The 16,970-nt window shown below is 46.9% G+C and overlaps 1 protein-coding gene across 1 annotated transcript in view; it reads left to right on the top strand.

Moving 5' to 3' along the window:
• The window catches only part of LOC144754119 (E3 ubiquitin-protein ligase TRIM39-like), a 531,293-nt gene that overhangs the window by 501,715 nt on the left and 12,608 nt on the right, over nt 1-16,970 (top strand). Inside the window, exons 4-5 of the mRNA XM_078641686.1 lie at nt 13,681-13,703; nt 16,548-16,594. Of these exons, the coding sequence (XP_078497812.1) occupies nt 13,681-13,703; nt 16,548-16,594 (70 nt within the window). The remainder of the gene's footprint in view (nt 1-13,680; nt 13,704-16,547; nt 16,595-16,970) is intronic.

The following is a 16,970-nucleotide window of genomic DNA, read 5'->3' as shown; positions in this document are numbered from 1 at the left end:
AGAGTCGGGATCCTTAACCGTATTATGTGGGCGACAGCCAGAACAGGGTTTGAATACAACACCCTCCGCCCAATAATAGTAACAACTAGGATGTCTTGGCACGCGTAATGCGAGAAGCGAGTCCCGTGAGTACCTGTAGGAAGGGATCCGTGTGTTCGGAGAGTTGAGCAGAGTGGTATGCCCAAGGCCCGTCTGGGCCCGGACGGGCACAGACGGGCTTGACTCTGGCGAAACTCCGGCGACAATCCGGCGATGACGCTGCGTGATGACGCTGCGCGTCAGCATGGCTGCCTTTATGTTCGCCGAGCGCGTGCACACTGGAGCGCTAACCGCGCCGCCTACAATGTCCCCCCTCCCAATATGGCCACCAGGCGAGACAGTGGGCAGGGACCCGCTAAAACGCGGTGAGTAATGCCAAATTACAGTGGGAGTGAGGTGACAGCAGTGTGGGTCTGTGAGTGGCCCAATTTAAAAGCGAGGGAAAACGAGCAACAGAAATTGAAAGTAAATGAAAAAAACGGGATATTTAAAACGCAAAAGATGCTTCTGTCAGCAGCAAGAGCAAAGCTCTCCTAGCGCTTGCAGCCAAGTTGTTAAGGGCGCTCACCTGACACTTGCCTTCCTTTATGGTCGCCGAGCGCGTGCACACTGGAGCGCTAACCGCGCCGCCTACAATGTCCCCCCTCCCAATATGGCCACCAGGCGAGACAGTGGGCAGGGACCCGCTAAAACGCGGTGAGTAATGCCAAATTACAGTGGGAGTGAGGTGACAGCAGTGTGGGTCTGTGAGTGGCCCAATTTAAAAGCGAGGGAAAACGAGCAACAGAAATTGAAAGTAAATGAAAAAAACTGGATATTTAAAACGCAAAAGATGCTTCTGTCAGCAGCAAGAGCAAAGCTCTCCTAGCGCTTGCAGCCAAGTTGTTAAGGGCGCTCACCTGACACTTGCCTTCCTTTATGGTCGCCGAGCGCGTGCACACTGGAGCGCTAACCGCGCCGCCTACAATGTCCCCCCTCCCAATATGGCCACCAGGCGAGACAGTGGGCAGGGACCCGCTAAAACGCGGTGAGTAATGCCAAATTACAGTGGGAGTGAGGTGACAGCAGTGTGGGTCTGTGAGTGGCCCAATTTAAAAGCGAGGGAAAACGAGCAACAGAAATTGAAAGTAAATGAAAAAAAAACGGGATATTTAAAACGCAAAAGATGCTTCTGTCAGCAGCAAGAGCAAAGCTCTCCTAGCGCTTGCAGCCAAGTTGTTAAGGGCGCTCACCTGACACTTGCCTTCCTTTATGGTCGCCGAGCGCGTGCACACTGGAGCGCTAACCGCGCCGCCTACAATGTCCCCCCTCCCAATATGGCCACCAGGCGAGACAGTGGGCAGGGACCCGCTAAAACGCGGTGAGTAATGCCAAATTACAGTGGGAGTGAGGTGACAGCAGTGTGGGTCTGTGAGTGGCCCAATTTAAAAGCGAGGGAAAACGAGCAACAGAAATTGAAAGTAAATGAAAAAAAAAACGGGATATTTAAAACGCAAAAGATGCTTCTGTCAGCAGCAAGAGCAAAGCTCTCCTAGCGCTTGCAGCCAAGTTGTTAAGGGCGCTCACCTGACACTTGCCTTCCTTTATGGTCGCCGAGCGCGTGCACACTGGAGCGCTAACCGCGCCGCCTACAATGTCCCCCCTCCCAATATGGCCACCAGGCGAGACAGTGGGCAGGGACCCGCTAAAACGCGGTGAGTAATGCCAAATTACAGTGGGAGTGAGGTGACAGCAGTGTGGGTCTGTGAGTGGCCCAATTTAAAAGCGAGGGAAAACGAGCAACAGAAATTAAAAGTAAATGAAAAAAACGGGATATTTAAAACGCAAAAGATGCTTCTGTCAGCAGCAAGAGCAAAGCTCTCCTAGCGCTTGCAGCCAAGTTGTTAACAATTCACCACAGATTTCTAATCCACATTCTCCTATTCTGTCTTCACACTCACCTCAAAATGATGATGAGTATAGTTTAGGGAGAGAGATAGACCCAGATGAGCCTTTCCCATACACTATAGATGATTCAAAACCCACAAGATGTACCAGATATTCCTGACCCACAGTCATACCCATCAAAACCTTCTCCCCCAGAAGATAAAATTAGTTTTGGACACCTGCTGAACAGAGCTGCCATTGACCATGGGGTCACTATGCATTCTGATGAGGCAGAGGAAGATTTTCTGTTAGACACATTTGAACAATCGCAAAGGTCTATTCAAATTCTTCCCATGATTAAAGGGGTCATCAAACATGCTCCGGAGATATTTAAAGACCCTGTACATACTAGGATCCTAAACCCTAGAATTGAAAAAAACATAGCCCTGCACCAGCCTACATTAAAGGACCGCTACCATTATATTCACTAGTTGTATGAAATGCTAGGAAAAGGGCAAATTCACAAAACGTCAGGTGAGGCACCCCCACCTGACAAAGAATCCAAGGTAACAGATGCTTCAGGCAAAAGAATAGTTGTGCAAGCTACCAACATATGGCATATAGCTAACACACAAGACCTCCTTTCAAGATATGATAGGGCTCATTATGATCAGTTAGAGAAACTACTAGAACATCTACCTAACCAATATAAGGCGCAGGCAAACAACCTTATACAAGAAGGCAAGCTAATTTCCAATGCCTCAATCAAGTGTGCACTTGATGTAGCAGACACTGCATCTAGAGTTGTAAACACCTGTGTCCTACTTAGAAGACATACGTGGCTACGCATTTCAGGATTTAAACAGGAAGTGCAAACTACCATTTTAAATCAACCACTTAATCAAAATCAATTGTTTGGACCAGAGGTAGACACAGCACTTGAAAATATGAAGAAGGATACAGATACTGCCAAATCTATGGGAGCTTTACAGACCACACAAGCTAAAAGTTGCTTTCATCGCTACTTCTATGGAGGAGGCTCCAAACATTCTGGAGCAGAAAACACAACATCCTTCAAATCTAACAGACAAACATCCTCTAACAAGGGATATTTTAGAGGAGGATAAAGAGGAAAAAACAACAAAGGAAGAGGTCGCGGTAACAACAATAATCGAACCTCTTCCACCACAAAACAGTGACTTTCCTCTGCTCCCCCAACAGCATTCCACTCCTGTGGGGGTTGGGGGGGGGGGCAGATTAACACCGTTCCTACCTGTCTGGAATTCCATCACAACAGACATGTGGGTAAGACAAATTATCCAGTATGGCTACTGCCTGGATCTTACAGCAACCCCTCCACACATACCATCCAGGCAGCGTCCAATGTCCGCAGAGCACCTTACTCTGCTTAAACAAGAAGTCCTGTCACTTCTACAAAAGGACGCAATAGAAATAGTTCCTTTACAAGAACAAGGAACAGGGCTTTACTCGCTGTATTTTCTAATACCCAAGAAGGACGGAACACTAAGACCACTTCTCAACCTCAGGTCCCTCAATCATTACTAACAATCAGATCATTTTCTCATGATCACTTTACAACAAGTGCTCCCACTGCTGCAACAAGGTGATTTCCTTACAACACTAGATCTAAAGCACGCCTACTTTCACATTCCTATACATCCTGCTCACAGGAAGTATCTAAGGTTTGTACTGGAAGGACAACATTATCAATTCAAAGTCCTTCCATTCGGAGATACAACAGCACCAAAAGTATTCACAAAGTGCCTAGCAGTAGTAGAAGCACATCTCAGGAGACAACAAATACATGTCTTCCCTTACCTCGACGATTGGCTCATAAAAGCCAAGTCATTCAATCAGTGTGTTCAACACACACATCAGACAATTCAAACATTGCACGACTTAGGGTTTACAATCAACTACACCAAGTCGCACCTGCAGCCCTCTCATATACACCAGTATCTAGGGGCTACAATAGACACATCTACAGCTCTAGCGTATCCCAGTCCAGCAAGGATACAGAGCATTCAAGCCTTAGTCACAGTCTTCCAACACCAGCAATCTCTGCAAGCCAAAGTGTTCATAAGACTAATAGGCATGCTAGTATCTTGCATCGTCATTGTACCATGTGCAAGACTGCAGATGCGTCCGTTACAGGAATGTCTAGCACGACAGTGGAACCAGGCTCAAGGGCAACTAACAGACCTGGTGTTGGTAGACAGCCGCACACATCGCTCTCTGCAGTGGTGGTACACCAAAAACTTGACAAAGGGGCGGTCATTCCTTGAACCTGTTCCACAAATAGTACTTACAGCAGACACATCTCTCACAGGATGGGGAGCCCATCTCCTACATCATACAACTCAAGGACAAAGGACCATTCAACAAAGATTGTTCCATATCAACCATCTAGAGCTGCTAGCAATATTCTTAGCACTCAAAACATTCCAAGTACAAGTACAAAACAAAGCTGTCTTAATCCGGACGGACAACATGACAGCCATGTACTATATACAAAAACAGGGGGGACACACTCTCTACAACTGTCCCAGCTTGCACAGAACATTTGGAGATGGGCCATTCCACAAAATATATATCTGCTAGCAGAGCACCTTCCAGGAGTTCACAATCAGATAGCAGATCTGTTGAGTCGGCAGACACAACAAATTCATGAATGGGAACTACATCCGCAAGTTCTTCAACCATTTTTCCACAAGTGGGGTCATCCAGACATAGATCTGTTCACCACACATGATAACGCAAAATGCCCAACCTCCGCCGCCAGGTTTCCACACCCGCTGTCCAAGGACAATGCGATATGGATGAACTGGTTAGGCAGATTTGCGTACGCTTTTCTGCCACTACCACTAATACCATTAGTAGTACGCAAGCTCAGACAACAGTCTCTCAAATTAATCCTGGTAGCTCCCACATGGGCACGCCAACCGTGGTTAACCACACTGCTAGAACTCTCTCTAGTTCCACACCAAACGTTACGCATGACACCATCCATGCTGACGCAGAACCTTGTAGACATCAGACTTCTAGACCCAAATCAACTGAATCTGGCGATCTGGCTCCTGAAGTCTTAGAGTTTGGTTATCTTAACCTACCACCAGACTGTATGAACATCATTAAAGAGGCCAGGAGACCTACTACCAGAGCTTGGTATGCTGCTAAATGGAAGAGATTTGCCATGCATTGCAACAATAACCAAATTGATCCCCTGGATGCTTCTATCCAGAATATAATTTGCTACAGCGCGGAGGTCATTGTGGAGCTGTTTTTCAACTGGACTAAACCTTGCTAAGCCCTTCCATGAACTGCGGGCTCTGGAGGATCGTCGTGGGGCCCTTACCCACATCCTGGACTTGTAGAGTCACGTCGGAACACCGAGGCGGACTCCAAGTCCTAGGATTCTGTGCCTGATAATCACCTGGACCGGGAACAAGCCTCGCCCCCAGCTTCAGGCGCTTACTAGACCTCGCCGCACCCGCTTTGCGGGTGCCGCAGCGCGGAGGTCATTGTGGAGCTGTTTTTCAACTGGACTAAACCTTGCTAAGCCCTTCCACGAACTGCGGGCTCTGGAGGATCGTCGTGGGGCCTTTACCCGCATCTTGGATTTGTAGAGTCACGCCGGAACACAGAGGCGGACTCCAAGTCCCAGGATTCTGTGCCTGATAATCACCTGGACCGGGAACAAGCCTCGCCCCCATCCTCAGGCGCTTATTAGACCTCGCCGCACCCGCTTCGCGGGTGCCACAGCGCGGAGGTCATTGTGGAGCTGTTTTTCAACTGGACTAAACCTTGCTAAGCCCTTCCACGAACTGCGGGCTCTGAAGGATCGTCGTGGGGCCCTTACCCGCATCCTGGACTTGTAGAGTCACGCCGGAACACCGAGGCAGACTCCAAGTCCCAGGATTCTGTGCCTGATAATCACCAGGAACAAGCCACGCCCTTCGAGTCTCCTCCTATATAGTCACTCTTTAGTACCCGCGTCGCGGGACAAGGGCGGGACCGTCTGTGGCCGTCCGGGGCCGACAGAGGCCGAGCTGGGCCACCCCTCTAAACCTTCCCGCAAAAGATATCTTGGGTGAACTCTATAGCGGTACCTCGTTTTAATGTTATTCTATAATATGCAGTCGAAGAGACTAACAACACTTCTTGTTGTTTAAATAGTTTTACTTGGCCACTTTTGTTATATTGTTATAGTTCACTGTGTTCTTGCTCTTGGTGTAACTTTGTATTTTAGGTATTTTATTTCACTCCCTAATTCGCTGTAAGTAGCCGAGAGCAGCAGCATGTGCAAGGGAGATAAGCCGACTGCCCACCGCCCTATGACCAGGCTATTATCGGCTTCCTACCTAGCCATACGCTATTGATAAAATGCTTCAAAAAACAATAGGGGTTGTGGCAAACGCTATAGAAAATACGGAAAGGCGTCTTTCGATTACCCCTGCTATGCCCTCCTCTACTCTTCTGGAAGACTGCTCCGTAGCCACAGCTTTCCCTACAGATTTTATGACCTCCCTTATGCCCTCATTCTCAGACCTACCTGGTGCTCAGATTGTGTCTGATTCAGATTTTGCAATTGAGAGCGTGCAATCCCGACCTTCCTCTTCCCCCCCCGGGCCCCACCTCAGGAGCACGTGCGTTGTGCCAGACCCATAAAATCTAAGAAAAAGGGGAAACCCACTAAGGCACCAGTACCTACTCCTGCTTGTGGAGATTCTGAGCAGGGCTTTTGTGACCCCAATCCCAGTCCTCGTGTTTTCTCTGGTCCCCCTCTCTGGGCTACAAACCTTTTGTTCGATCTCCAGGCCCATATGGAACTGTTCATCATTACCCATTTTAAATCTTTGTCCTCTAAGATTGACAGACTGGTCTCTTTGATAAATAGTAAAGGCTCAGGGAAAGCACAGACAGCCACTGCATCGGGGAATACTATTTCGGCACCGGCCAAAGGACCCACCAACGTGGCTGCGAAGGACCAGCCTCCGGCCAATAGCCTTTGCCCTAATCCCCCCTCCCCTGTACTGATCCCTCCTAAGATCACGACTCCCACATTAACTACTAATGGGCCAGGTCCCATTGGTCGCTCTATTGCGCCTCCATCTGTCCCGGGATGTAAAGTACAGGAACCACCAGGGCTGCCAAAACCAACTGGGCTCTTAGAGTGCCCGCTAGGAAATAACAACATGCTGGGCTCTTCCAAATACACTCCCCTACCCCAGGTTCCGCCGGAAGCCTCGCCCTATGTGGTGGTGCTCACAGGCGTCCCTGCCCTCCCAGGCGATACATGGGAATCTTTTCCGGAATTGAAGAACAAAGTTATCTTCTGGTTAAGTAGGCATAGACCTTTAATGGGTGCCGGGCAGGGGGAAATTATGTTTGCACATAGAGTAAGTTGGTTGGGGACGAGACCTAAGGACATTAGTGGTGACTGTGTGATTGTGAATTTTCGGGATCCAAGGGCTGTTGAACATGTATTACACAATGGAGGGTTTTCCCACGCGAACTCTATTAACACCGTCCATTTGGGGTATTTCTATTCACAACCTCCAGCTTTAGGGGGGTATGACCCATTCCACCCCTTTCTTGCTGGTTATGATCATGAATTTAACATCGCTATGGGTAATAGATACTCTGCCCTAGGCAATATAGACTGACCGCTATTAATTTTCTCCCCGTAGGATCTGTTTTGCCCCACACGGTGTGTGAAGGTGGGGGGAATCCTAGCAGAGTGAAGTGTGCTCCAGGTGAGAGAGTCGGTCTAGAAGGGACACATTTTATTATTCCCCCGCCCTCTTCTAATCTGGGGTTAGTTAGTTCTGCAGAGGAAGTGGGTAACCATTTACATTCTAAACCTTCCTGCTCTATCGAGCCTCTACTACTGGCGGATGGTGGAATGTAGCAGAACTCGAGAGAAAGCTGCTAAATCCGGAGTGGGGAGAGTTGATGGAGTGCTATGATTTATGTCTCTTTCAAGAGACTTGGATGCTGTCCCCACCGGTCAAGGAGGGATATGCGTCCTTCCATATCCCAGCAGTACAAGGCTTGAGGGGCAGACCTTCAGGGGGGGTTATGTATTTGAGTTGCTGTCCATCTGGGATGTACGTTTAAGGTAGTAGATTCCCACTGCCCGGACATTCTCTGTGTTATATTGAATTTCAACAAGGGGCCTTTGTTGGCAGTGTTTATTATATACCTGCGCCCTCATCCGCTCCAGCTGGGCCTACCAACCTTGGAAGCACTGGAAACTCTTTTACAATCTCTTCCCCCGGGTGCTCATAAAATTATTGGTGCAGACCTCAACTGTCACTTTGAGCCATTTTCGGGGATTCCCTCTATTTCCGCGGAAGAGGACGAAAGTTGGTTCATTCCGGACTGCACCATGTACCCAGAAAAGCCCTTGCGATTAACAAGTTGGCTTTTCTATATTCACTAACGGCTTGTAATGGTAGATTGGCCCCAGATGTTCCAGGGACCAGTACATTTAACAGACCGGGGGAAGCTCTACCATAGATTATATATTGGTGAATTTAGAGTTTTGGGCTTGCCTCAGAACTTTTTCTGTGATCCCAAGGTTCGATAGCGATCACAATTTATTGTCATTAGAACTGCTTGTTCCCCTTGGTTGTCGCAATGATTCAGGACGTGAGGAAACGGCTACTGACTTTAATCTAGTCATAGCAGCGGGAGGGAGAAGAGTTAGATGGGAGAGGATTGCACTGGCTCCTGGGAGGCTGGCAGAATTATATCAACTTGTTGAAAGCTCTCTCACGGAGGTTTCTAACCTCCCGGTTGCAGGTTGCGAACCTCTCCCCTCCCACTCCAGGGGCTCCAAGATATACATAATAACCTTTTTGGCTCCCTGGCCCGCTATGTCTACTCTTTGGATGTTAGGAGCGGTGGGTCAAAGAGGCAGGATCACTGGTTTAACAAAGAATGTAGCCACGCAAAGAGGTGCTTGATCAGGGAGGTCAAATCGGGTTCAATCTTTAGCATTAGAACGGCGAGGCAGGTGTATAAAACTTTGATTAGGGAGGCAAGGGCTGAGTAGGAAGCCGCCAGGTGGGACAATATCCGAGTGGCATTGGGAACCCGAGATTTCAGGTCATTCTGGAACCTTGTGCGAGTCGGGTCGGCCGAGGGGAAGTCTGCCATCATCCCTAATCTGAGTGAAGACGCGTGGCTAGATCATTTTAAGCCCCTGTATTCATCTGGCCATAGTGACCACCACGAGGAGGCTGTTTTGCAAAATCGCCCTACAGAATTGGCTCTCCTGGAAGCCCCGGCCCTGGTCTGCCCACCTTGCTCTGTCCATGAAGTGCGGGGGCCCCTTGGTAGCTTGAAATTAGGAAAAGCCCCGGGCCTGGACAGGATCCCTGGCGGCCTCTACTGTAGCAAACAAAAGGTATGGGCTCCCTACATTTGTGTTTATTTTAATGCCATTTTGCAGGGTCTGGAGATCCCGTAAACCTGGTTGGGAGCCGAAATAATCCCCATTCACAAGAAAGCTTCCCCCTAGACCTGTCTAATTACCGCCCCATAAGTTTGATGGACGTCCTCCAGAAAATCTTTGCCCGCCTTTTGTTATCAAGGTTGCAGAGTTGGATGGATGACCAACACATCCTAACCTCCCTTCAGGCGGGCTTCCGAGCAAAGGTTTCTACCATAGACCAACTGTTTAGACTACAGTTGGTCTACTGGAAGACGGTCACTATTGGGGTGGGTAGTTTGTTTTTGATCTTTGTGGACCTTCGGTCCGCATTTGACCTGGTCCATAGGGACAAGCTGTGGGTTTTGCTGCTGGCGATGGGTGCCCCCTCTTACTTGTGCCACCTATTTAAACGACTGCATCAGGGCACATATGCTAGGGTGAGGTATGGGAGGAGTGGGGAGTTGTCGGCCCCCTTCCCGGTTGAGAGGGGAGTAAGGCAGGGGTGCCTCTTGGCTCCTACCCTCTTCTCCCTCTTTCTTAATGGGCTAATAGACCATCTCTCGGGAGCAAAAGACTTGGACTCTCCCAGTTTAGCGGGGCGACGGATACCGGCCCTAATGTTCGCCGATGATACACTCCTGGTGTCAAAATCGTCAGGGGGTATACAGCGCACATTAGACGCATTCTGCTCCTTTTGCCATCTGAGAAATCTGGAGATCAACATCTCGAAAGCAAAGTTAGTGGTCTTTAACTATAAATCGGCCAATTGCCCCCGCCCGCATATGTATGGAATAGTGTTGGACCGTGTGTCCACCTTTGAGTACTTGGGGGTCACACTGAATGACAAGATGGACTGGGGGTCCCATAAGGCTAGGGCCAACCTAAAGCTGGCCCAATCATCGGGTGGTATTTTAAAGGTTTTTAATGACACCTCATTGAAACTCCTGAGCCCGCCTCTTGAGATCTATAAGGCCCAAGCAAGAGGGGGCGCACTCTATGGCGTAGAGCTATGGGGCCATACATCAGCTGCCCCTTTGATGCTCACGGAAAACAGTTTTATTAGGCGCTTGCTCCATCTCCCTGTGAGCTCGCCTTTGATCCCTCTGAGGTTGGACCTGGGCCTGGTCCCAATCCAGGAGATCGTAGCAAATCGTCCTCTCCTGTACTGCAGGCGTCTTTTGGGTGACTCCTGAGCTTTCGAGCTATAGGGATGACCTGAGAGACATTCTGCATAGGGGGACCTCGGGGAAAATACCCTGGTTGAATTACATCAAGCACCTCTGCCATGCTTTAGACAGGGGAGACATGTGGTCGTTTCCCCAAGATTCCTGTCCTTTGCTTTCTAAAAAACTACTGAATGCAGCTCTTAGAAGGTACCGCATGGTGTCTACAACATGCAATCTCTCGACGGGTAGGCTAACGGACACTTTCTTGAACATCAAGGTTTATCCCCGCTTTGAAGTCTTTTTGGACGATATCCAGCCCTCCTTGGCTAAGAAATTTTACACCCAGTTCAGACACAGCGCATTGCCATTGAGGGCGGTAACGCACAAATGGCGGAACGCTTCCTCAACGGCAAGTACCTGCCCGGGGTGTTCGGGCAGCAGTGAGACAGATCTGCACGTTCTGCTCTTCTGCCCCACTTACGCTAGGGCTAGGGAGAAATGGATTTTGCAGCTATGTAGGGTTAGGGGCTTTAGGGATTACAGGGAGGTATTCAGGATTCTTAAATATGACACTTCCCCCCTGATAGTTTTTGCCACAGCAAGATTTCTCCAATCTATGTGGTATATGAGATGTGCAATACTAAAGCTGGAAGCTCATATTTCCTACTAAGGGCTACTTTTAGGAGGTGCCACACTTTTTATCCAATTTTATATATTTTATATACTGACATTTCGGTGCAATAACCGATGTTTTTTAAATATTTGCAGGAACTGTTTGTATGTGATTTTTAATACATGGTTTTACCTGTTTTATCCTTTGCTATTGCGTTATGCTTATTGTGTATGTATGGCCTTTTTATGGTATGTTACCGAAATAAAGTACTTTGACTGACTGACTAATTTGCTACCTTTTACATTTACAAAGATGTAACTTGGCATATTCATCCATACGCCTGCACCTTGCAACAATTGCAGCATATTTACAAAACAGACAACATCTGTCACTTTTTAGAGTACCAGCTATTAAAGCATTTGTGGAAGGATTAAAAAATAATCATTCCCCCGAGGTTACCACCTTCTCCAGTGTGGAACCTAAATGTTGTTCTTACAAGACTCATGGGACCACCTTTTGAACCTTTACACAAATGTGAACTGCAATTCCTCACATGGAAAACAGCTTTCCTTATTGCTATTATCTCTCGTAGAAGAGTAAGTGAGATACAAGCTTTCACAATACAAGAACCATTTTTACAACTACATCGTAACAAAGTGGTTCTAAGAACTAATCCTAAATTCCTTCCAAAAGTCATAACTCCTTTTCATTTAAACCAATCTGTAGAGTTACCTGTGTTTTCTAAAACCGTGACTCTGTAGCAGAAAGAGCTCTACACACACTAGATGTTAAAAGAGCTCTTCTCTACTATATAGATAGGACTAAATCTTTTGGAAAAACAAAACAATTGTTTGTATCTTTCTTTCCACCTCACAAAGCCAACCTCATCTCTAAGGGTGTAATTGCAAGGTGGATTGTAAAATGTATACAAATATGCTATCAAAAACCAAAACGTACATTAACAGTTCCTCCTAGAGCACACTTCACACGCAAACTAGGAGCCTCTATGGCTTTCTTACGGAACATCCCCTAGAAGACATATGCAAGGCAGCAACATGGTCTACACCTTCACTAAACACTACTGTGTTGATGTGCAAGCCAAGCAGCAAGCTGCAGTAGGCCAAGCTGTCCTTAAAACTCTCATTCAAACTACTGCAACGGTACAGGTGACCACCACTAGGGGAGACACTGCTGCACAATCGATGCAAAGTGTAGTATCTGCAGCGCATATGCCTCGAACGGAAAATGCTACTTACCAGTATGCATCTGTTCTTGGCATGTAGAGCTGCAGATTACTACACGCCCTCCTGCCTCCCCAGGACCTGGATCTGTTCCAGTTTTATCTTACTTAGATGCACACGCATGGACATCCTTTTCTTTACTTCTACTAACTCCATCATTTCCCATCATGGCGGAAAACAATCTAAGGATGGAGCCGATGCCCATGCGCAATATCGTCCAAGGGAGGAGTCACCTATCTTGTGACTACAAAAGACTTCTTCCAAAACGGCAACAACATGCACTCATCTGAGCCCAACACCAGGTGGTGATCTAATGCAAAGTGTAGTAATCTGCAGCTCTACATGCCAAGAACAGATGCATACTGGTAAGTAGCATTTTCCTTATTTGCCCAGAATGGTCCAGGCCAAAGTTTTGTTTTCTCAAACGTGGCAGTAAGTGGGAGCAGAGGTTAGTGTGGCTTGATGGAATCTGAGACAAAGACACAAAAGAGGGAGAGGCCTTCCAAATCACTGCGCTGTCCTCAGCAACCATGCTGGACAAGAGTGTAGCGGGAAGTGGTCCCGGACTGTCCTGGCACTTTTAAGTGGCACCTGTCTCCCTCCTTCCTTTCAGAGGAGTCCGGTCAGCTTCAAGGGACTTTTATGTACCCATAACTTACCTCCTTGTTTGGCACTCTTGACACACAGCAGATACAAAATGCTGTCATTTTAGGTTATCGCACAACAGACAAGTTCCACGCTCACCCTAATCCACACATGCAACACTCATAGTGCACACATAGTCTTTAGACAGGTCTTCTGTGACCTACCCAGAGCCCCTTACCCTCACTGTTCAAGCATAGCTCGCCATATATTAAAAGGCAGGCTCTATAGGTTGAAGCTCCTAATTCCATTTTAGCAGCAATTGCAGGGGGTGAGACGTCTTTAGGAAGGCTTACAACACAGGAGAGGTCAAGGACCAGTGGTGAAAAAGTGAACTCCTGGGGTTTTCCGGGGTAGAGATCCTTTTTATATTACTCAGAATATCAGTTTCTGTTGTGTCATGTGACCCCATTCAGAATATTTCAGATTGTGCTGTGTCATGGGATATCCACTCAGGATGTCACCGCCTGTGCCGACAGAATATCAGACTTTGTACGAGGATGTGGGGGGGGCTCCCAGAGTCTTCAAACTAGAGATAGAAGAGTTCAATGGAGCTTAGATTTCCAAACACATTTCCATGCTAAATGAATACAAAATGTTAATATATTCAGTGGAAACTGCATTCATTGTATTTCTTTTTCTGTTTTGCAGGATGTCAGAAGTACCCTGAGCAGGTGAGGCTGATTTATTATCCTCCTCTCAGTGTGAAAGGAGCATGTCTTGCTGCTACAGGGGATGGATGGAATTTTCTCCAATCTATGTTCATTAACTGTCAACTCCCCCATTTCCTTTGCCTTGGTCAGCACATACACTTATTCAGTTTAGAATCACTTGGCCCCATATTAATCCCCCAAGGCCACCTACTACTAGTTCCCCCAAGACATTACGCAAGTGGGGCGACATGCAGGAGCACCCAGATCTAGTTAACCGTGCATTAGGGCTTAGACCCACCTTATCAGTCAGCACCTCTCAGGATAACCAGAGCTTTAACCATTGGATGATCACTGTTAGTAATATATTCACCCCCCATAATTCTTTGAAAATGAAATCGATCACTAAAGTATCAGCCCCCTGCTATACTCAAAAACTAACTGAATTACACCTTCAATGTAGACAATCTGAGAGTAGATGGCAGAAAGGATACAATTCAGAAGACTAAGCTCAGTTCAAAACAGTTCTGTAAGCTTATCACAAACAAATTTAAGTGGAGAAAAAAGCGTATTACACAAATCTAATTACATCAGCTAAATCGGATAAAAAAATGTATCTTTAAACTCAAAATAACCCACTTCTCAAACATTATTTGACAATATTGTTAACTTTTTTTAACCAAAAATCCAAAAGTTACAAACAGATTTTATATGGGATATGTTCCTCCCATAGACACGTCTTCTGTATCTTATAAGGTCATCTCTAATCTGCAAACCTTCCAGACCATTAGCCTAGAACAGTCACGGCAAGCCATCCTTTCCTGTGAGTCGGGGTCACCTTTCTATGCTAGCCTGCTGGAAGTTCTTCACACTATTATTGATGTTGTCCACTCGGTTATCAATGAAATAATCAATTCTTCCCTGTTAACTGCAGAAGTTCCCACTGACTGGAAAGGTTGCTGCTTTAAAACTCCTTTAAAAAACCAATTAAAGTATCGTACTACTCTCTCCAATCTACAGCTCATCTCTTTGTTGCCCTACCTTAGTAAGATCACGGAGAAATTAGTCAATAGTCAATTGACCACTTTTGTTGAAGCGACCAACCTTTTGCACCCTCGCCCGTATGGTTTTCGACCTAACCATTCCACCGAATCCGCTCTTCTTGAATGCACTGAACCCTAAATTTGCCGTTGATATGGGTAAAAATGCAGTCTGATCCCATTAGATCTATCAGCTGCATTTGACTCGATCTCCCATGATATTCTAGAGCACCGCCTGAAGATGTGCGGCATTTCCCATCTAGCCTTGGCTTGGCTAAAGTCCTTCATTGCCGACCACAGGCAGGTGGTTACGCTTGGACATTACCAGCCAACTGAAACGTCACTCAAGTCTGGCATTCCTCAGGGATCTGCCATCCGCCTGGTTTTATTCATCATATATATGGCTCCCCTCATTGAAAGAATATTATCCTTTAAAATTGAAACCACTTCATATGCCGATGATACTCAGTGTATCTTAGTGCCTGAAGAAAATTCTACCGTCGCAGAAGAGCAATTTCAACTATGTCTCACAGACATCATCATGACCACAGAGATTCACAGGTTCATGACTACAGAGATTCACAGGTTCATGACCACAGAGATTCACGTGTACATGACCACAGAGATTCACAGGTACATGACCACAGAGATTCACAGGTTCATGACCACAGAGATTCACAGGTTCATGACCACAGAGATTCACAGGTTCGTGACCACAGAGATTCACAGGTACATGGCCACAGAGATTCACAGGTTCATGACCACAGATATCCCAAGAATCAGGAGTTGAGAGATTCCCTGGTAGAGAACCACAGAGATTCCAAGGTGCAGGACCACAGAGACTCCAAGATGCAGGACCACAGAGATTCCAAGATGCAGGACCACAGAGATTCCAAGATGCAGGACCACAGAGATTCCAAGATGCAGGACCACAGAGATTCCAAGATGCAGGACCACAGAGATTCCAAGATGCAGGACCACAGAGATTCCAAGATGCAGGACCACAGAGATTCCAAGGTGCAGGACCACAGAGACTCCAAGATGCAGGACCACAGAGATTCCAAGATGCAGGACCACAGAGATTCCAAGATGCAGGACCACAGAGATTCCAAGGTGCAGGACCACAGAGATTCACAGGTTCATGACCACAGAGATTCACAAGTGCTGGCATCTAGAGATTAATTACAAGACACACAATTAAAGACATTATAAAGTTCTGCTAGTATATTCTCCAGTGGAGTGACCTGTCTTTTCATCTTTCCTTTTCTTTCATCTGCTGTAAGCACTGGGCATAGTTCGGGAAGCCGTCCAGTGCGCGGAGGCAGCCTTCTCTCTAACTCAGACTAGTATGTTTGTACTGAAGGTCATCGCCACCTCATACTCCGAGAGTCAGCTGTGTTTCATGGCATCTTGAGCAGTGTGGAGAACTCCATGTTCATGTGGTGATAACTGAATTGCACCAGTTTGAATCGAGCGTTGCCGAATAGTCTTTTTCCCCATTGACCGGCTTTATTGGCTGTCAATCTATGTCCCTTCATCATTGCAAGCAGCGGGGCCTTGTTTTTTTTTGGTATTCTGTGATTTTAGTGGGGTGTCGCCTGTTATCCTCACCCAGCCTCTGCTCAGCAGGTTGTAACTGGGTTGCCATGTGTCATTGGAGCTTTGATTGTTGTTGTGTCAAGAGTAACACACTCTTTGCACTGGTCCACAGGAGCGCCTGGGATCACAGGATTACTTTTTTAATTACAGGCTGTATCTGGTGTTCCGTATGTTATCCTGTAAACTGTGTTTGTTCTGTAACACCAACATGATTGATGTGTTGTTTCAGGTGTAATAATGTGAAGCTTCAAGGCCCAGAGATGAAGCGTTATAAAGGTAAATACAATTGGGTTTATTATGCATGTTTGATACTGTTTATGAAAATGATATCGTTTGTTATAGCTATATGCTTTATAAAGTGCGCACGTATGCCAAAACAGACCAGACAACATCTACATGCAAATTAGGGCTTTACCACCACCTGACCGGGACAGGCAGACAGTCCTGGTACTCTCTCTCGCAGACACTCTCACACAGACACTCTCTCACAGACTCTCACAAACACTCTCTCACAGACACTCACTGAGACTGTCACCGACACTCTCATCGACACTCATAGACACTGTCATAGACATTCATAGACACTCTCACAGACACTCTCTCACAGACTCTCTCACACAGACACTCCCACAGACACTCTCACAGACAATCT

Source organism: Lissotriton helveticus, chromosome 5_1 (genome assembly GCF_964261635.1).
Source record: "Lissotriton helveticus chromosome 5_1, aLisHel1.1, whole genome shotgun sequence".
Lineage (NCBI taxonomy): Eukaryota > Metazoa > Chordata > Amphibia > Caudata > Salamandridae > Lissotriton > Lissotriton helveticus.
This window is presented reverse-complemented; position numbering and strand designations above follow the sequence as displayed.